Raw genomic sequence first — 20,853 nt, 5'->3', positions numbered from 1 at the left:
ATCGTCTTCCGTTAGGACTGTATACTGAATTTAATGGTTTCCACTAATTACTCGATCACCATATCCCTCCCCACAGGTGAGGCGGGACTTCCATGTTTCAATATGGTTCCTCTTCCCATTCTGTCTCTTAATTTGTTAACTTTGGTCCACACCTTATTCCCTCATTTGTCTCCTCTGCTCTCCTTCACCTCTCTGCAAATTAACACGCAAATTTTCTCACAATTCTCGCTCTAAAGAAGTGTCCTTACCCAGGAAAGCTGACGCTGTTTCTCTCTTCGCTGATGCTACTTGACCAGCAGTTACCGGTACAGGTCAATGTAACGAAGTAGAGTGAAAAGCTTTTGCTTAATGTGCCCTTGCAGACAGATCATGCCATTCATAAATACATTGAAAGTAGTACAAAGAAAACAGAACGCAGAATGTAGACGATTTTCAGTTTTGTATTTATAATCTTAAATATAAACAGTTGGCAAAAACAGTTTGCCATTTAATCTCCTATGCCTTCTCTATTATATACCTACTCCTTAGATTTTCCTACCTCACTTAATCTGTATTTTAAAATCCTCTAAACTTTGAAAGGTCTTGAACTTTAAACTTGCATCCACAGATACTGCCTGCGATACGGCACCATTCAGATTTCAGCATGCGAAGTGTTTTACTTTTAGATCTGAATTAAGGTTTGATAGACGTGCAACCGGTCCATAGACCAAACTGTTCTTGGAGCAACGTTGGGAACGGGCTGTGGGAAAATAGCCAATCAGGTTCGGCCCTGCTGGAGGGGGCGGGACGATCTCCGTCATGTTTTCGACGTCAGAATTGTCATCATCCAATGGGAATGGAATGTGACGTCATCCCTTGACAGCTGTTCCATGGCGAGTGATCGGGAGCTGCAGGTCGCCACTTAAAACGGGCGCTGAGCCAGCGGGAGAGGGGTCGGATGTGGAGCGCTGAGGATGAGCCAAAGTGATGCTGGCGGAGAGGGAGCTTCCATTGCCCCTCTCTGCGCCTCCTTCAATCAGGACTGCACGTAAGAAATTGGCTGCCTCTCTTACTGGGCTTTTTCCAGTCGTTAATGTGTACAAATAGTTTCTCCCAGCTCATCGGGACTGTTATCATCTCTCGGATAGGAAGGGGCGGGGAGTGGCTGAGAGCCGGACTGTCAACAGGCCTGGTTTTGGATCTTACTATGTAATTTACCATTGGAAGTAAGGGTCAGTTTTCAAAACTGTCCAGGTCATGGCACACTTTCCTTGTAGTAACCCAGTTTGGAAATCAGTTTGCTTTAATTAATATATGGCTTTCTGTTATGTAAAATATCATTTAAGTGACTTTTACAACTTAAATTTGCTTTGGGTAACTCCATAAAGTCAAATTTTCAGTCTGTGTAATCTCAGAAGTTTACAGTTGACACAAGTCCTATAATAAATGCTCAAAATACGTGTGTAAAAGTTAAAATATAACCTTGTTAAAGAAGATCTCAGCAGATGTTCTTATTCATCTTAGACGTTACCTCACTACTTTACCTCAGAGGAACAATTCTGTTTAAATCAAAGTCATCACACCAACATCTTTGTATTGAAAGTGGAGTAGGCCCTCTTTCTTCCATCGCAGATCTTACCGGTGCACTGTTGGTCCTAAAGTCATGTGATCAGATTCAGATTCATCACCGTTCACTTGTATGTTGTGAAATGTGTTGTTTGGTGCAGCACTACCATGCAAAACACAACATTACTACAACCTACAAACTTAAATAAATAGTGCAAAAAAAAAAAGAAATGCAGTGTCCATGGACCATTAAGAAAACTGATGATGGAGTGGAAGAAGCAGTTACTTAAAAAAAAATTGTTTTGTTTTCCAAAGCCAATTGAAAGTAAAATCAGAAAATGCCAGAGTAATTCAGCAAGACAGTTGTGGAGACACAAACAATGCTGATGCTTCAGGTCAATGGCCCTTCTTCTGAATTTTTTTTTAATGTCAGGTTTTTACTTCTCACAGGTGTTTAGCTATTCAGTGATTTTCAATAGAGGTCATGGTGCTTAGGAATGGAATCGAGGGTGACTTCTGTCTTTCACCACTAACTCTCAGTTGTGTTTTTTAATATTTCAGTAGTATTTGAGAATGTAGATATGTTGTCTGATTAAGCATTCTTTGCTAACATAATTCTTTATGGGTTATATGTTAAAGTATATGAATGGCATACAGTACATCATCACACCACCACACCACATGTACGCACCTTGCGAAAGTAAATTTAAGTGAAGGGTACGCGTTTATCCTGGTTTCCCCATGTTTTTCTTTTTGATTACTTTGGAGTTACAGAACATAACAGTGATGATAATCATAAATGATGCATTCAATTGCATAAGAAATAATTGTATATATTATACTGAGCAAATTGAGCAGTATTTTGAAGCAAATGAAATAGCCAATGAAAGCGAGTGCCAGTTTTGCTGAATGCTTTGTGTGGATAGGCATGCAGTTCGCGTAGAAGTTTAGCTATTCCAACCAGACGAAATGAGCTTTGCTAATATTGTGAAAGTAATGCAGGAATAATCAGAGAGCCCATTTCAACTTACAGGGATGAACTGAAGTTGTATGAGTGTTGCCAGTTCAGTAATGGGCTTAATGATAAACTGAGAGATCATTTAGTTAGTGGAATCTTACAAGAAAGCATTCAAAAATGGCTCCTAACTGAAGTACAAGTCACATTTAAAAGAGCAGTTGAAACCAGCCTGGCTGTTGAAATTGTGTTACTATTGTGATCACATAGACCAGACTAATGCAGATTTAAAGGCGAAACCTGCAGAAAATGCAGCAAAGGAGGACACGTATAAAAAGCATGTCGGGCAGACAAAAGTAAATGGATTGCACAGGGAAGAGCAAAACCTAAAAAGTCAAGTTGCAGTTTCAAGAAGAGCACTAATCTGCATGCTGCTGATGAACAATCTGTTAATGATGAGAATGGCGCAGGACTGAGTAGCTTAGAGATTTATAATGTGAAAGCTAACAACAGAGAAGCGATTTGGCTTACACCAGAAGTGAACAACAAATTAATTGAAGTGGAATTGGACACAGGCTCTGCTGTTTCAGTCATTCCACAAAATGAGTTTGAATGGCATTTCAAAGATACTGAGCCTGCAGATATCCAACTAAGAATTTATACCGGAGAAAAGGTAACTCCCTTGGGAATGGCATTTGTAACAGTGAAATACAGGTGATCCCTGTTTTTCAAACATTCACTTTATGGCAGCTCACTGTTACGAAAGACCTACATTAGTACCTGTTTTTGCTAACCAAAGAGGATTTTCGCTTTTACGAACAGAAGACGCCCATTTTATACGTGTGTTACCCCGAAAAGACTACCATGACCGTGAAGCCTTGTGCAGGCAGTTGAGTGCGCATGCGTGTATGTGCGTATATGCTGATTTTTATTTTTCTCTCTCCAAATCGATTTTGGCTCGCTGTCTTCCCAATTTCGATAAGTGAAGCTACACCGTACATACAATATTTCTACTTTATATAGGCTGTATATTTATTATATCATTCCTGCTTTTACTATATGTTAGTGTTATTTTAGGTTTTATGTGTTATTTGGTATGATTTGGTAGGTTATTTTTTGGGTCTGGGAAATTTTTCTGAGAAAACGCTCAAAAATTTTTCCCATATAAATTAATGGCAATTGCTTCTTTGCTTTATGACATTTCAGCTTACGAACGGTTTCATAGGAACGCTCTACCTTTGGATATTAGGGGAAACCTGTACAACAACCACGTCATATTGGGTGTGTATTTGGTGAAAACAGGAGGGCCAGCATTGTGAGGTCTTGATTGGCTGAGCCAACTACAACTTGATAGGAGATCCATCCACCGTTTGCCTGCCACATCCCCTTCAGTAGAATCAACCAAAAACAAATTAGGAAAGGTACTGGGTGATGCCACAGTACTGTTCAAGGATGGCATTAGAAAACTCAAGCATACAAAGGGTAAAATAATGTTAAATGAAAATGCCACACTCACGTTCACAAAGCCCATCTGGTTCCTTATACCATCCATGATAAAGTGGCCAGTGAGCTAGATCACACGGGGGCCTGAAGGAATTATTTCCAAGGTTGACTGGAGCCCATGGGCAATGCCAGTGATCTCAGTAGCCAAGAAGGATGTGGTGATTTTACGATCACCGTCAACCCAGTACTGAACGTTAAATACCCTCTATCCAGGATAGAGAATATCTTTGCAAACCTTCTTGGAGCAAAACACTTATGCAAAATGGACGTAGCTGAGGCCTACCTACAGATGGAGACGGAAGAAAAGTCCGAAGTGTTTCTCACCATAAACCTTCACAAAAGCCTTTATCACGACAACAGGCTTACTTTTGGAGTAGCATTGCACCTGCACTCTGGCAGAAAGCTCAGGACCAAGCACTGCAAGGCTGCCCAGGCACTCAGTGTTACTTGGATGACATCAATGTTATTGGTAAGGATGACGAGGCATGTCCAAAATCTCAAGTCAGTGTTTAAAAAGGTTAGAAGATTATGGGCTCAGAGCACGATGCAACAAGTATTGTTTCTTCAAACCAAGCAGCACTTACTGTGCTCACACTATAAATAAACAAGGATTACCCAAGTGTGCTGAGAAAATTCAAGCCAAAGGACATGTCACAGATGTGGTCTTCTTTAGGGTTTGTCAATTATTATAACAGGTTCCTGCCAAACCTGGCTACCATGCTCCAACCCTTGAACTCATTACTACTGACAGGGAAGAAATGGCAATGGACAAACCAGTGTAAGCTGGTTTTCAAAAAGGTAAAGGAAATGGTGATGTCAGGTACTGTATTCACACAATATAATCTACATCATTCAGTGAAGCTTGCCAGTGATGCTTCGCCTTATGGCATAGGTGCAGTCCTGTCACTTTTCAGAGTCATAGTAAAGTACAGCACAGAAACAGGCCCTTCAGCTAATCTAGACCGACCAGACCATTTAAACTGTCTAGTCCCATCGACCTGCACCCAGACCATAGCACTCTGTACCCAAATGTAACACCCTGGTAAAGGTTTCTCTGCTCATATTGTAGGGTATTTTATGTAACGGTCTTTCCATAGAAGCAGTATTTTCTGCCGGCAGTGTTTGGGTTAAAGATGAGGGTAGCTTAGAAATGTGTGTTATCCAGTCAGAGAGGAACTGGGAGAAGGTCTGGAGAATGCTGGGGGAAGAGTTTTTGTGTCGAACCTTGAGATGGATCGAAGCCTTTGTTCAGCGGGAGATGGAGAGGAAAGGAGCCGGAGAGAACTGGCCATTGGCAGGAATGTGCGATCCAGTGGAGCCTGGGGAGGTGGGGGGAGTTTTTACCAGGGAGCGGTGAATAGGAGTTGGTGCAAATTTGAGCTCCATCGTGCACGTGTGACTGTTGAAGTATAATGGGCCCTTTTTAGTATTTTTTTCTTTCTTTCTTTTAATAACTGTTTGTTTAAATTAACATTCTTAAGTATACTTGTTTATAATTGTATGCAGTGTACAATCTGTTATTTCTTGCCGACAGGTGATTGCCGGGGTAGTAAGTCACACAGCATTCACACAAACCAGGGTTTGGGTAGGCGAAGCAGTCCAACATCACGGATTTGGCAGGATCAAAGTCATATACACCCTAGACATACGAAGCCTGTGAAAGGCGGGTTCTCGGTGCGGAGCCCAGTGGCTGTTAGCGAGGAGCTAACGAGACACATTTCCAGAGACGCCCAGTAAAAAGAGATCAAGTTTCATACACTCTCGCATTGGGACTTCTACTTACTGATCAAAGAAACTTTCCTGAGTACATTTAACAAACTCTATTCCATCTAGTTCTTTTACATAATGGGAGTTCCAGTCAATATGTGGAAAGTTAAAATCACTTATTATCTTGACAAGATTGCATGATTCTTGATTAACATGACACTTTCCTGCAGACAGTTCACAAAACTACTATTTCTTCTTCCCCTCCTCTTCTTTTAAATACACTTATGCTACTAATCTGTATACAATTAGAGCCTGTAATTTACATTTTGATGTGTTTTTGGGATAATTGAGTGATCTGGCTCTTTTGCTGTCACCGAGAGAATTTGGCATGGTTGAGAGCGAGCTTGAGAACAGAGTGTGCCTAATGGCAGAGTGTAGACCCACGATTGACTCCAATTCTCAACCAACTCACTGATTAACGAGGACGAGAGCAGAAGCCAGGCGAGTGTGTTCAGAGCTATCTGCCTCCATTTGACTGGTATCCCGCTCCCTCTCCCTCTCACTTGTTGCTGCCAAAGGAAGGTGCAGGAGTCTTGGGTCTTGGGCAAGTTTGATTGGTGCAGTTTGTAGAATGGACTTTTTTTTCTAGCGGTATCTGCAGTTCATCTTGTATGTGTTTCTGGTTACTCTTTTTTTTTTATTATTGCTATTTTGCGTGATTTTGATCGGGGTGGACCTGCTCTGCAATCAGCAAATGACACAACGCCAAATTCAAATGGTTCCATTTTAATATCAGAGAATGTATACAGTATACAACCTGAAATTCTTGCTCTTCACAAGCATCCACAAAAACAGAAGAGAACCCCAAAGAATGAATGACAGAAAAAGGTTAGAACCCCAAATCCCTTACTCCCCGCTCCTACACACAAGCACCCTCCTTCCCCACCCGTTTCAGCAGAAAGCGTCCAGTGCCTGCCACACACCAAACAATAGCAAGGCCCTCAAAGAGAGACCACGATCTGTCGCCAACAAAAACTATTGTTTACCCAACAGTTCAACATGCCACAGGCTCTTTACCTCACTAACAAGGAGACAGTGGTGTTTTTCATTTCACAGTGAAAGGGAAGACCAACAAACAGTTAATGTTATGATGTTGCAGTCTGCCGCATTGCTTTTTATTCCAAGACTCTCCAACTCGAGAATCAGCAACGGACTCTCGCCACCATCAAGTACAGAGACCTCTGATAGCCATATCCGACACGGTGAAATTCTGATGTTCCTGCTCCCACGACACCTCAGACGGCAACACTGGCATGGAATTGGTCGTCAGCAGGGCTGCATCCCAGAGGAGAAAAATGATTGGTTGGTGAGCTCCACAATCGGGAACTCATTCACTGTGGAAAACTGCAGTTTGAGTGCAGCTGCAGATCATGAACTTCGACAGAAACCCAGCCACCATGAAAAGGAAAAAAAAGAGGCATTAAAGAGATGTATTTGAACTGTTTCACCATTTGGGGACATCTTAGCTCTGCCCCCTCCCCATCATTATTGAACTGAATTGAACTAAACTGAACGTTGTTAGACTGTGTCAAGGACTCTGCGGTTTGATGTCTAATATTCTGTGTGTCATTTGTTTTTGCTGTTTGCACGATTTATTCCTTTTTGCACATTGGGTGCTCAGTGTTTTCTTTGAACAGGTTCCATGGTGTTTCTTGGCTGTCTGCAGGAAGATGATTCTCAGGGTTGCATACTGTATATGTAATTTGTTAATAAATGTGCTTTGAATCTTTGAGTATGATTTGGGGTGTGTAATGTTTCAACCAGTAGTTGTATGGGAGAGAGTTTACCCTTATTACTGATCATCAACCACTAGTGTCCATTTTCAATCCACAGAAGTGTGTTCCATTAACAGTGGCAGCATGAATGTAGAGTGGACTCTGTGCCTTGGTGGACACAATTGCAAGATCAAATTCTAGGGGACAGCTAATCATGGAAGTGCTGATGAATTGTCCTGTTTATCCTTGGAAATGCCTGAAAAATTTACAAAAGGGGACACTCCTCTTGACATATTCTCCCTAATGCAAATCGAAATTCTCTATTACGGCAGAGATGATCTAAAAGAAAACTATAAAAGATCCCACACTGTCTCAGGCTGCTCAAAATGGCTGGAGTGTACAGCAGAAATTCCTGCTTCCCCGTTTTTACCGGTACTGGGGTGGAATTGCCTTATGAGGGGATTGAGAGTTGTCATGCCATCCAAGCTGAGACCTAAAGTGTTGGAGGAGCTACATGCCAGTCTTCTAGGTGTGGACAAAATGAAAGCATTGGCTTGAAGCTTTGTCTGGTGGCCTGTGATAGACCAGCAGATCGAGCGGCTTGCCATGCTCTGTTTGGGATGCCAGCACGTCTAGAAGATGCCAAGAGTAGTGCTTCCCCATCCCTGGGAATGGCCTGCATTGCCCAGGCAGAAGGACTCGTGACTCTTCTCCAGACCACCCCCCCCCCCCCCCAACCCGGTCAGGAAAGATGTTATCCATAAGAGTAAGAAATCCTCCACAGCGATTATTAAATCTTTAGGCCTGAATTTAAAATTTACTATGCTGTGGATGTCTACATAGAGGCTGTATTATATAATATATTAACTCTGTCAATCTATCTAATAGATACTGAAAAGTTGTGTTCCATGACAATTTCTCTCACTAATAAACTCTTCTTGGACTTAAAAAAGCCGGGTGGAGTGTTGTGTATTTAATATTTCACTAATATTGGAATAATGGCAATATTTTGTTTACATAACCTTACGGGTTATATGTAAAAGTACGTGAATGCCATACATCATCACCCCACCATGTCACGTGTGTGTGAAAAAATAAAGCCTACACGTTTGTCCCAGTCTCCCCATGTTTTTCTTTTGATTAGTTTTAGAGTTTCAAAACATAACACTCACCAATCCCTTTCTTCCCCCCCCCCACCCCGCTCCCATTCTTCATCTGACTGCAAACTAGAGGAAATCTTATTCCCCTGTAGATGTGAGAAACCCAAGGAAGGAACAGGCTCCAAAGGCCTCCATCCAAAAAAAAGTTCACTGCTAATCTACTGCAATACTTTTCAGTCACAGCACATATTCTTGGTTAAATGGTCCTATTGATTTCAATCTTTAATGCACAAAAACTGAGCATTCTCTTGAGTAGAATATTTCAGGATTTGAAGCTCTGTGAATTCAGAAATTTCTGATTGTAGGCCCAAGTGGCTGTCTTTATTAACAGTGAGAGAGACTGAAAAATGATCTTGTGCTTTCCCGACGTGTATGACGAATAAACTCTTCTTGGGCTTCCAGCCGGATATAGGTATTGAATATAATTGACGTTTCAATTACAAACTCCGTCATCTTCATCAGGGATTCATCCTGATGAAGATAGCGGAGTTTGTAATTGAAACATCAGTTATAATTAATAACTGTACCCGGCTGGAAGCCCGAGAAGAGTTTATTAGTGAGAGTGATTGTCATGGGACACAACCTCTTCAGCATCTATAAGAATTTTATACATAATATGTAATGACATTATACATAAGACCATACAATATAGGAGCAGAATCGGGCCATTTGGCTCATTGAGCCTGGTCCACCATTCAATCATTTTTCACATTGTTCTCATTTCCAGAGGAGCGTAGGCCAGTTCCACCTTTTCCACTGAATGAACCTTTGTTGCATGCCCTTCCTTTGGTAAGAATCAGAACTCTACATATAAACCAAACTCTACATGTTTGACCAGTGGTCTATATCACTGCAGCGTGTCTTTATTGCTCAGGTCTACTCAGAATGGTGGATTTATCAATGTGTGATCAGGAAAAGCCCAGCAATTAAACAGAGATTTGAGCATTGATAACCTAGAATTATCCTGGTGGAGTGAAACTCATTTACATTGAGTGCTATTACTTTCCATCGCCATGTGTAATGTGAACACCCCAGGCATAGATATGCCCAGTGTTGCTACAGAGACCGACCAATGGCAAATATTTACAGTTTTGATGCATCAGGACTTTTATTTGAAAAGCCAACAATCTTCCCAGCAATATATCATGTATTTATGTACAAGGCTTAATGCGTCCAAATGTTCCCCAAACTCATGGGGACACTTCCTGGAGTTTTAATGTTTAATGTAACTAACAGATCTGGTTTTTATCGGAAATCTGTTTGAAAGTGTCAAGTAGCTTACTCTGGCCACCGAGCCAGAGATTTTGATCTGTCCTGTAGACCACACAATCAACTGTATGATTCGATTTATCACAAGATTTTCAGCTGCCTTGTTGCATATTTTATTCGACTGGATGGAACCTTAAATAATTTTTCACACTTGAACTTTTATTTATTTTTGATCCTGAGCACATATCTGTAACTACAAATCAATTCATTTGGATCTCCTGAATGAAGTTGATATCTTCCAAAGTCAGTATCCTTTTTCTACCATTTTCACAAGAGTAACCCTTTTTCCTTAAAAAGAATTTTTATATAATTTTGTTTTCCTGCCATTCAGGATGGACAAAGTGCTCATTTTGCTTTCCTGCTTTTCCAAGATTGAGTATAGCAACGTAGATCTTGTGACATAATTTTGACGTATCTTCCAGAAATGTGAAGAAGCAACACTAGAACATAGGACAGAAGCACAATACAGGCTCTTCGACCCACAGTGTTGTTCCAACCTTTTAATGTACTCTAAGATCAATCTAACCCCTCCCTCCTACATAGCCCTCTATTATTCTCTCATCCATGTGCCTATCTAAGAGATTCTTGAATCTCCCTGACGTATCTGCCTCTCCCACCACCCCAGCAAGGTGTTCCGTGCACCCACCACTCTGTGCATATAAAAAAAATTCCTCCTTCTTCCCCCCCCCCCCCATACTTTCCTCCAATCAACTTAAAAACGTGCTCTCTCATATAAACCATTTCCATCCATGGGAAAGCAAGTCTCTGGCTATCTACTCTTATCACCTTGTATACCTCTATCAAGTCTCCTCCCATCCTGCTTTGTTGCAAAGAACTAGTGGAGGCATTCACAATATTTGTGTAGAAGAAATTTTAATGAGAACAGCAATATCTATAAGAGGATTTTATTTTGAAGCAGTACTAAAGTTCAAGTTGTGTAATGTTTTTAAGAAGACATATGAAAGGAATAGACAAATAAGGCATTGATGTGGGGCGTAAAGAGTATTTTTAAGCAATGTTTTTTAATTTTCTGTCCTACTCATTCAGGTTATGGTGAAAAGTGCTGGGCTAACAATTCTTAATAAAAAGGTTTTTAAACCATAAATGCATGAAGGTCCCTTGCCAATTCTATGTAAGATCTAAGGGCAAGAAAGGAATGGGGAATCGCTGGAGGGTAGGGGAGATGTAGGGGGAAGGGGAAGTGGGAGATGAAGACAAGTGGAATCATGGACATAGGTGGGGAGGAGGGTCAGGGAAGTTGATTTCTGAGTGCAAAGATCAGGATGGGATTCTGGAGGGAATGGTTATTCTGGGGGGGGAGGGTTGGGAGATGAGGGCAGTGGGTGAGAAGGAAGAGTATGGGAGGGAATGGAGAGAGGAGAGGGGAATTGGTGCAGGAGAATGTGGAAAGAGGAAGGCAGTGTTCTGGAGAATGGGGAGGGGAAGTTGGCAATTGAGGATGCTAAAGGGGAGTGGAAGAGTGAGGAGAGGAGAGAAGGTGAGGCAATGTGGAGAATGGGCAAGGGAATGGGAGATGAGGAAGGAATCGATGAGTACATGGGGTAGGTTGGGGAGAAGGATTGAATATCGAGGGGATGGGTCAATGAAGGATGGGGAATGGGAAAGTAGAACAAGAAAATGTAGGAAGATTGGAGAGAGTGAGGAGTGCAATATAAGTGAGAAGCAGCTTCTTTGGAAAGGGAAACAGACTTCAGACCATAAAATATAGTAGAATTAGGCCATTCAGCCCATTGAGTCTGTTCTGCCATTTCATAGCTGATCCATTTTTCCTCTCAGCCTCATTCTCCGGCCTCCCCCCCCCCCCCCACCACCACCCCCCCAATAACCTTTCATGCCCTGATGAATCAAGAAATCAAGAATCTATCAACCTCTGCCATAAAGATACATAAAGACTTGTCCTCTACAGCGGCCTGTGGGAAATAATTCCACAGATTCATCACTCTGTTAAGGCAGTGAATACCCCCATTAGAGTTGACTTTCACTTATTCACCTTTTGAAAATTGAAGATTACCGTAGGTTACAATAGGGTATAGACAGGATGCAGAGCAGGGCTGAGAAGTGGCACATGGAGTTCAACACAGAAGCATGTGAAATTATACAGTTTTGAAGTTATCCGTACTGGTTTAGGAGCCTGTTGGTAGAACTCTCCACAGTGCTTCTGTAGAAGTTTGTCAAAGTTTTAGATGACATACCAAACCTGCACAAACTTCTATAAAAGAAGAGGAGCTGCCTGTGCTTTCTTTATAATGTCATTTCCATGCTGGTCCTCTGATATGATAATGCCAAGGATTTTAAAGTTACTGACCGTCTTCATCTCTGATCTGCTAATTGAGCATACCTACATGAAATGAGGTCACAGGAAAGCAGCATCCATCACAAGGGACCCCCACCACCCAGGACATGCTCTCTTCTTGCTTCTGCCATCAGGAAGAAGGGACAGGAGCCTCGGGACTCTCAACACCAGGTTCGAAAACAGCTATTACCCCTCAACTATCAGGCTCTTGAACCAGTGGGGATAACTTCAAGCAGCACACACAAAATGCTGGTGGAGCGTAGCAGGCCAGACAGTTGACATTCTGGCTCGAGACCCTTCATCAGGACTAACGAAGGGTCTCGGCCCGAAACATTGGCTGTACTTCTTCCTATGGATGCTGCCTAGCCTGCTGTGTTCCACCAGCATTTTGTGTGTGCTGCTTGAATTTCCAGCATCTGCAGATTTCCTCATGTTTGCTGGGATAACTTCACTTGCCTCCATCGCTGAAATGTTCCCAAAACCAATGGCTCACTTTCAAGGACTCTTGATCTCATGTTCTCGATATTTATCGTTGCTTATTTATTTATTATTATTATTTCTTTTTGTATTTGCAGTTTGTCTTTGTACTCTAGTTGAATGCCCTAGTTGGGCAGTCTTTTATTGATTATGTTATGGCTCTTATTCTATAGTCTTATTGAGTATGCCAACAAGAAAATGAATATCCATGTTGTATATAGTGACACGTATGTACTTTGATAATAAATTTACTTTGAACCTTCACCTTTTAATGAGGGACTGGCTCGTGGACTCAATAATCAGTTCATTGGTTTTGCTGACATTGAGTGAGATGTTGCTGTTCAACTAGATTTTTGGTCTCCCTCCTATATGCCAATTTATCACCACCTTTGATTTAGCCAACAGTAGTGTTACCTGCAAACATGTACAGTTGGCCCGCCTTATCCGCGACGGATTGGTTCCGGGACCCCTCGCGGATACCAAAAAAACGTGGATGCTCAAGTCCCTTATTCAACCTGTCTCAATACGGTGGGCCTTAGGACCCAGCGGAACCCCAGACCTTATTTAACCTGTCTCGGTGCGGTGGATATTAGGACCCGGCGCAGCTCTGAATCCGCAGTGTTTCTGTTCACAAAAGTAATCACGATCACAATTGAAAATAAAGTGGAAATAATAAAATGATCGGAAAGAGCTGAAACGCCATCGGTCATTGGAAAAGCGTTAGGTGATGTCGGTCAACGATCAGAACAAATTTAAAGGATTAAGTGAGAAAGGCCCTGCCCCGATGAAAGCTACAATTATTACTAAGCAACACAGTGGTTTAATTATTGGGTTTTGGAGTTTTGGGTTTTTGATCCTCCACGTCAACCCGGCACAGTGGAGAGTGCACTCGGGAGCAGTTTGTCACTGGATCAAACACAGGAACTTCTGTTCCCGAGCCCGGCACTGAAACATACATTCTTAAGCATTTTATATGCATAGAAAGGTAAAATATATACTATATACTAAGACAAACGTTTAATCAACTGACACTAAGTAATACCAGATGTACCTGTTCCGACTTACTTAGTAAGAGAACTTACGATTTTTTTTCTTATCCCAATCCACAATAACCCACGCACATCCTCCCATATACTTTAAATCATCTCTAGATTACTTATAATACCTAATACAATGTAAATGCTATGTAAACTAGTAGTTATACTGTATTGTTTAGGAAATAATGACAAGGGAAAAAGTCTGTACATGCTCGAACAACAAGTGCTGGAAGAGCACTTCTGGGTTTTCTTGATTCGCGGTTGGTTGAATTTGCGCATGCGGAACTCGCGGATGAGGAGGGTCGACTGTATATCACATTGGAGCTGGACTTAGCCATACAGTCATCCGTATGAGAGAGTAGAGTTCTAGGTAATAAGGATTCTTGTTTCTTTTTCTGTAGATCTTTGGCAGTCGGTACAAGCTCTGGTTATAAGCTTTTCTCTCTGGCTTCAGTGGACAGACTAGAAGAAATCTACAGATGCAGTGAGTCAGCTCTTTTAATTCTATTTCGTAACATCAAAGAACTGCACATCATGGTTAATTGTTAATGCCTTTGAAAGATTTTTCATATACATCTCTAATGGTGCGTAAATATTGGCATGAAAATGATGCTAGATTTATTTCTAACATAACATCAAATAGTTTAGAAATAGAAATTGGGGAGGAAATCGTATCTACAGAAATGTGATTTTTTTTTTGTTGTTGTTTGTTTTCATTGATGAATAACAAGAAGTATTTAAGTGCATCCCACACATGCCCTTCAACATGAATTTTTAATTTCCAGAAGACCATTGATACAGGAGCAGAATTCGGCCATCTGGCCTACTTGAGTTTCTCCAACCTTTCATCCTGGCTGATCCCGTTCCCCCTCAGCCCCAATCTCCTCCCTTCTCCCCACATCCCTTCATGCCCTGACCAGTCAAGAATCTATCAACCTCTGCCTTAACTATACACAATTACTTGGTCTCCAGAGGCACCTGTGGCAATGAATTCCACAGATTCACCACCCTCTGGCTAAAGAAACTCCTCCTCACCTCCATTCTAAATGGATGCCCCTCTATTCTGAGGCGGTCCCCTTTGGTCCTAGACACCCCCACCATAGGAAACATCCTCTCCACAACCACTGTATCAAGGCCTTTCAACATTCAATAGGTTTCAATGAGGTTCCCTCCCCCCCCCCCCCCATTCTTCTAAATTCTAGTGACTACAGTCCTAGAGCCATCAAATGCTCCATGAATGATAAGCCTTTCAATACTGGAATCATTTTTGTGAACCTCTTTTTTTTTTTAAATCACTAATTCTTATTGCAACAACAACAAATTACATTTAATACAACCAGTTGCCAATTACATTTTGACTGTTTAACCCAGCCACCCCCATCCCTCATCGCCATCCCCCTTCCACCCCTCATCCTCTTCCTCATCCCCACCCCCTCTCCCCTCCACCAACCAACTGAATAGTACTGCACACACAGACAGAGCATTCCTATTTTAACAAAAGATCTTTTAAGTTAAATTTGTCCACATTAAGATTGTATTTGGTTGTGCGTCATTTATTATTGCTGATGATAGTTCCAGGTAAGAAATGTCCAAAAAGCTCCAAAGCCAGTGAGTACTTGAAATATCATGAGGAGGTTTCCAACGCTGGACCACAGTCTTCTTAATTGTGAACCTCTTTTGAATCATCTCCAGTGTCAGCATATTCCTTAGATAAAGGGCCCAGAACTGCTCACAATGCTTCCAAGTGAGGGTTCACCAGTGTCTTATAAAGCCTCAATGTTACATCCTTGCCGTGATGTTCTAGTACTCTCAAAGTTAGCGCTAACATTGCATTTGCCTTCCTCACCATCGACTCAACGTGCAAGTTAACCTTTAGGGAATCCTGTACAAGGACAGCCAAGTCCCTTTACATGTCAGATTTTTGAATTTTCTCTCCATGTTAAAGAATAGTCTACACCTTTATTTCATCTACCAAACTGCATGACCATACACTTCCCAACACTGTATTCCATCTGCCTTTTCTTAGCCCATTGTTTGAATCTGTCTCTGTCCTTCTGAAGCCCCTCTTCTTCCTGAACACTATCTGCCCCTCCACCTATCTTCGTATCATCTGCAAACTTGGCCACAAAGCCATCAATTTCATCATCCATACTGTTGACATACAACGTAAACAGAAGCAGTTCCAACGCAGACCCCTGTCAAACGTCACTAGTACTGACAGCCAATCCAAAACGATCCTTTTATTCCCACTTTTTGCCTCATGCCAGTCAGACAATGCTCTATCAGTGCTACTGTGTTTCCTGTAATACCATGGGCTCTTATTTTTTTTATCAACCTTATGTGCGACACCTTGTTAAAAGCCTTTCTGAAAATCCAAGTACACAACATCCACTAATTCTCCTTTGTCTAATTTGCTTGTTAATTTTTTGAAGGATTCCAACAGATTTGTCAAGCAAGTTTTTCCCTTAAGGAAACCAGGCTGACTTTGTCCTATTTTGTCACATGCCTCCAAATACCCTGAAACTACATCCTTAACAATTGACTTCAACCACTGAGGTCAGACTAACTGGCCTATAATTTCCTTCCTTCTGCCTCTCTCCCTTCTGGAAGAGTGGAGAAATATTTGTAATTTTCCAGTGCCCCTAAATCATGCCAGAATCTATTAGTTTTTGATAGATTTTTACTAATGCCTCTACAATCTCTTGTAGAGATTTGCAGGAGACTCCCAGAACTTCCAGGAGCGGTGTCTTGCCCTTTACATTTTAACCCACCACGGGCAATAGAAAAGTCACTGTTGTAAACATTGCAGTGAGCAACACTGTCATTATTTTTGACCCCTATTAGGCAGGGGTACACTTTAGTGTAGTCTGGGGTGAAGTACGTTTTATATTTTCTTTTTTTGGAATACTCTGCCATGGCGTTTGTTCCCTCTCCCCCCTCCCTCTCCCCCCTCCCTCTCCCCCCTCCCTCTCCCCCCTCCCTCTCCCCCCTCCCTCTCCCCCCTCCCTCTCCCCCCTCCCTCTCCCCCCTCCCTCTCCCCCCTCCCTCTCCCCCCTCCCCATAATCGATTTCCAGGATATTGTATATAATTTGCGGGCATCAGGGAGCCACTATCAATATGTGGGAGACCCCCGGAACTTCCGGGAGAGGTGGGATGTCTGCTTTATTCTGACTATGTGTGTTAAAGCAGGGAGTGGAATAGCAATGTGTTTCAGAACCTTGGGGTCAAATGAGACTGCTTCCAAGGGGTGTGAGGAATAACATGGAGAAAATATTTGCCTACTTAAACCCTAGGAGTGACAACAAATATAAATGGCAGTCATACTTTACAGAGGAGGATGGAATTAGAGGCAAGGAGCTATCAATAGCCTCTTAGTCAGAGAAACAGAGTTTGAAGCATCCTGTTTACCTGTTTCTAACAGTGAGTGATGACTCAATTTAAATGCTCAAGGTGGATTAAGTTACACTGTAGCATACTCTCTTAATTTGATGCTAATGTGAACCATGTACACTTGAGTCTTTAGGCAATATTTTAAAGTGTGGTTTGGTGAATAATATGAGGGCTTGAGTTTCAGGGTGTGGACAATACCCTTTATATGTAAATTGAGTTTATCAGCCTGTTTGGGCACAGTCCATGTAATGCCATGGATATAAAAAGTCACCTGGAACAATGTTTCAACATACACTACTTCAGAATTTCAGGGTTTGCCTGAGTATCCTGAAACTCTCCCGGTGAAAGCAAGTCACTGAGGCTGTGGCCTACAACTAACAGGCTCATGGATCAGCTGTGACTGACTTTCAAGATCTTCAGTTCTGATGCTATTTGCTTACTTTTATTGTTTCCCCTGTTTACTTTTTTCTGCACATTGGATGTCTGGCAGTCTTTTTTTAATGGGTTCTATTGGGCTTCTGTTGTGGCCGTCTGTAAGGAGACAAACCTCCAGGTTGTATATAGTATACATACTTTGATAGCAAATGTATTTTGTACATCAGGAGTGCAATGGCAATGAAGGGGTTGATTATAATCTCAGAAAATACTGTAATAAAGACATAGTACTCACAGTTTTTATATATGCACAAGTGGAATAAAATTTTATTTATAGCTCTCTTCCTGACAGTTTACTTTCTACTGACATGTGAATCCCAGTTAGTGCCAATCACTGTGCAGTCCATCCCAATCTCATATAAAAAAGCATGACTGAACTGCTTGCTTTAAAATGCCAGAGACAAATACACTGAAATTCCTTTCAGATCCTCTATCCTTTCTAAATGTATCGCTGAGTTATTGTGTACGTTAAAAACCCATCGAACATTGAAAGACCTAGGTAGAGCGGACATTGAGAAGAGGTTTCCTATAGTAGGGGAGTCTTGGACCAGAGGGCATAGCCTCAGGATATAAGGATGTCCCTTCAGAACAGAGATGAGGAGGAATTTCTTTAGCCAGTGGGTGGTGAATCCGTGAAATTCATTGTTACAGACAGCTGTGGAGAACCAAACCATTGGGTAGATTAAAAGCAGAGGTTGGTAGGTTTTTGATTAGTAAGGATGTCAAAGCTTGCAGGAATACGAGGTTGAGATAAATCACCCATGATGGAATGGTTTAGTAGACTTAATGGGCTGATTGGCCTCCTTCTGCTTCTGTGTTTTACAGTCTTATGGTTAATATCCAGACCTGAAGAGCTAGAAACATACATAGAAACATAGAAAACCTACAGCACAATACAGGTCCTTCAGCCCACAAAGCTGTGCCGGACATGTCCCTACCTTAGAACTACCAAGGCTTTACCCATTTCCCTCTATTTTTCTAAGCTCCATATAGCCATCCAGGAGTCTCTTAAAAGACCCTATCGTTTCTGCCTCCACTACCACCGCTGGCAGCCCATTCCACGCACTCACCACTCTCTGTGTGTATATTAAAAAAAAAACTTACCCCTGACATCTCCTCTGTACCTACTTCTAAGCACCTTAAAAATATGCCCTCTCATGCTAGCCATTTCAGCCCTGGGGAAAAGCCTCTGACCATCCGCATAATCAATGCCTCTCATTATCTTCAACACCTCTATCAGGTCACCTCTCATCCTCCGTTGCTCCAAGGAGAAACGGTTGAGTTCACTCAACCTATTCTCATAAGGTATGCTCCCTAATCCAGGCAACATCCTTGTAAATCTCCTCAGTACCCTTTCTACGGCTTCCGTATCCTTCCTGTAGTGAGGCGACCAGAATTGAGCACAGTACTCAATGTTGTGTCTGAAGTCTGAGGTATACAGTGGCAGATTAGCACAGCTTTCAGTTCTCAGTCAGGTTTGCTGCTTGGTCCAGATGCTTTCCATGGATTGGCCCTCCTGAAAGATGCACTCGCATTGGCCTCGCGATAAAGGGTCATCGGAGTTGTGGGTGTTTATGAACGTGCCTTTATGTTCTGTCATCTAAAGTAGGGATGAAAGGTGTTGAGCTCACCTGGGAATAAAAGCTCATTACTACTGACATTGCTGGGTTTTGCTTTGTGAGAGATGATGGCATTCAACCCTGCCACAGTTGCCAAGCATCCCTCCATGATTCAGCTTAGTCCTGATTTACCACTTTGCATATGAGATGGCTTTCCTGAAATCATATCTGGACTTGTACTTTCCTGGATTGCCACTGATCTATCCCTCAGCAGATTATTATTCTACTGGGACGGGAAGGCTTGTTCGGCAATGAAAAACACATGGGAGCAAAAATTGGCCACCCTGTGCTTTTGATTTCCACTGGAAACATTCTTCTGAAATGGTTTAACTAATTATTTGTTTCTTAGCTCACAAACCATTAATCAGGTGCATTAGGAAAAACAAAAGTCAAATGACCGAAACAAGATAAATCATTGTGATTTGCTTCGCTTACAAGACTGGTTTAAAATTAAGAAAAACAACAGACTGTTGGAGGAACTCAGTGGATCAAGCAGTATTAGTGAAGGCACCTCCACCCACTAGACCACCTCTCCACACCCCCACCACCGTTACTTCAGCGACCATTTCTAAGCTCCACCATTACTCTGACACCATTTCAAGTCAGAGACTCCTTATGTACAGACACTCCTGTGCATAGCATCACTTTATGGACATAAAATCAATGTTTCTGTATATTGATTGTGTTTTTAAAATTTTTTTAATTCTTTATCTTATTATGCTTTTTTATGCTGCATTGGATCCAGAGTAACAATTATTTAATTCTCCTTTACACTAGTGTACTGGAAATGACATTAAACAATCTTGAAGGGGATGGTCGCCATTTCAGGTTAAGACCTGTATCAGGACTCATGCAGGGTCTTGACCAGAAACATTGATCATCCCTTTGTCTTCACGGTTGTTGCTTGAGTCACTGAGTTTCTCCGGCTGTTTAGTTTTTGCTCCATATTCCAACATTTGCAGTCTCTTGTGTCACTGCTTAAAAAATAACTAAATTACTCAGAACCAGTGGTTTTTGTGTTTTGGAAGAAGCTACTGAATGGTAGAGCTTATTCATGAAATTGCATATTTCCAAATGTTTCCCTTTTCCTGTTTATTCAATAGCTTGGATTGCATTAGGTACAATTAATTGTACTGTAACATATTTCTGTAATACAAATTGGTGGATAAAATACAATTGATCGATAAGAAAACATTTTCATTCTGTGGGCAGCATTAGCTATAGTACAATCATGGTCAGGTAAACCTGTTTAAATCTGTGCTTTGAAGGATTCTGCTGTAATGTGAGTTTTTTATAACAAAAGGTTGCCTCGGAATGTAACTATCATGTTATAGCGGAGTTACCTGTAGTACATTTTCTTGTTATTGTGAAGATTGAGGCAAATTCTTAATGCCAGAGTGGAGGAACATCAGTGATTCTTAGGGCTGAAGGAGTGGCAACACTGTGGAAAGATGTGAACATCTGCTTGAAACCATTCAAAATGGGGGCGGCGCGGTAGTGTAGCAGTTGGTGTAATGTTATCACAGCACCAGCGGTCCGCAGCTCTCTGTAAGGAGTTTCTATGCTTCCCAGTGACCACGTGGTTTTATCCACAGTGCTCTAGTTTCCTCTCACATTCTAAACACATACGGGGTAGGAGGTTAATTGGTCACATGGGTGTAATGGG

At 41.7% G+C, this 20,853-nt stretch overlaps 1 protein-coding gene across 2 annotated transcripts in view; it reads left to right on the top strand.

The window, feature by feature from the left end:
- The first annotated feature begins 841 nt into the window (after positions 1-841).
- Positions 842-20,853, top strand: part of wipi1 (WD repeat domain, phosphoinositide interacting 1) — a 105,808-nt gene continuing 85,796 nt past the window's right edge. For both annotated transcript variants that reach the window (XM_073026200.1, XM_073026201.1), the window contains exons 1-2: positions 842-1,027; positions 14,144-14,226. In XM_073026200.1, coding sequence (XP_072882301.1) covers positions 954-1,027; positions 14,144-14,226 — 157 coding nt within the window. In that variant the 5' untranslated portion in view covers positions 842-953. The remainder of the gene's footprint in view (positions 1,028-14,143; positions 14,227-20,853) is intronic.

The sequence above is a fragment of the Hemitrygon akajei genome, chromosome 22, assembly GCF_048418815.1.
Source record: "Hemitrygon akajei chromosome 22, sHemAka1.3, whole genome shotgun sequence".
NCBI lineage: Eukaryota > Metazoa > Chordata > Chondrichthyes > Myliobatiformes > Dasyatidae > Hemitrygon > Hemitrygon akajei.
The sequence above is the reverse complement of the archived record's forward strand: the minus strand, read 5'-3'. Positions and strand labels throughout refer to the sequence as shown.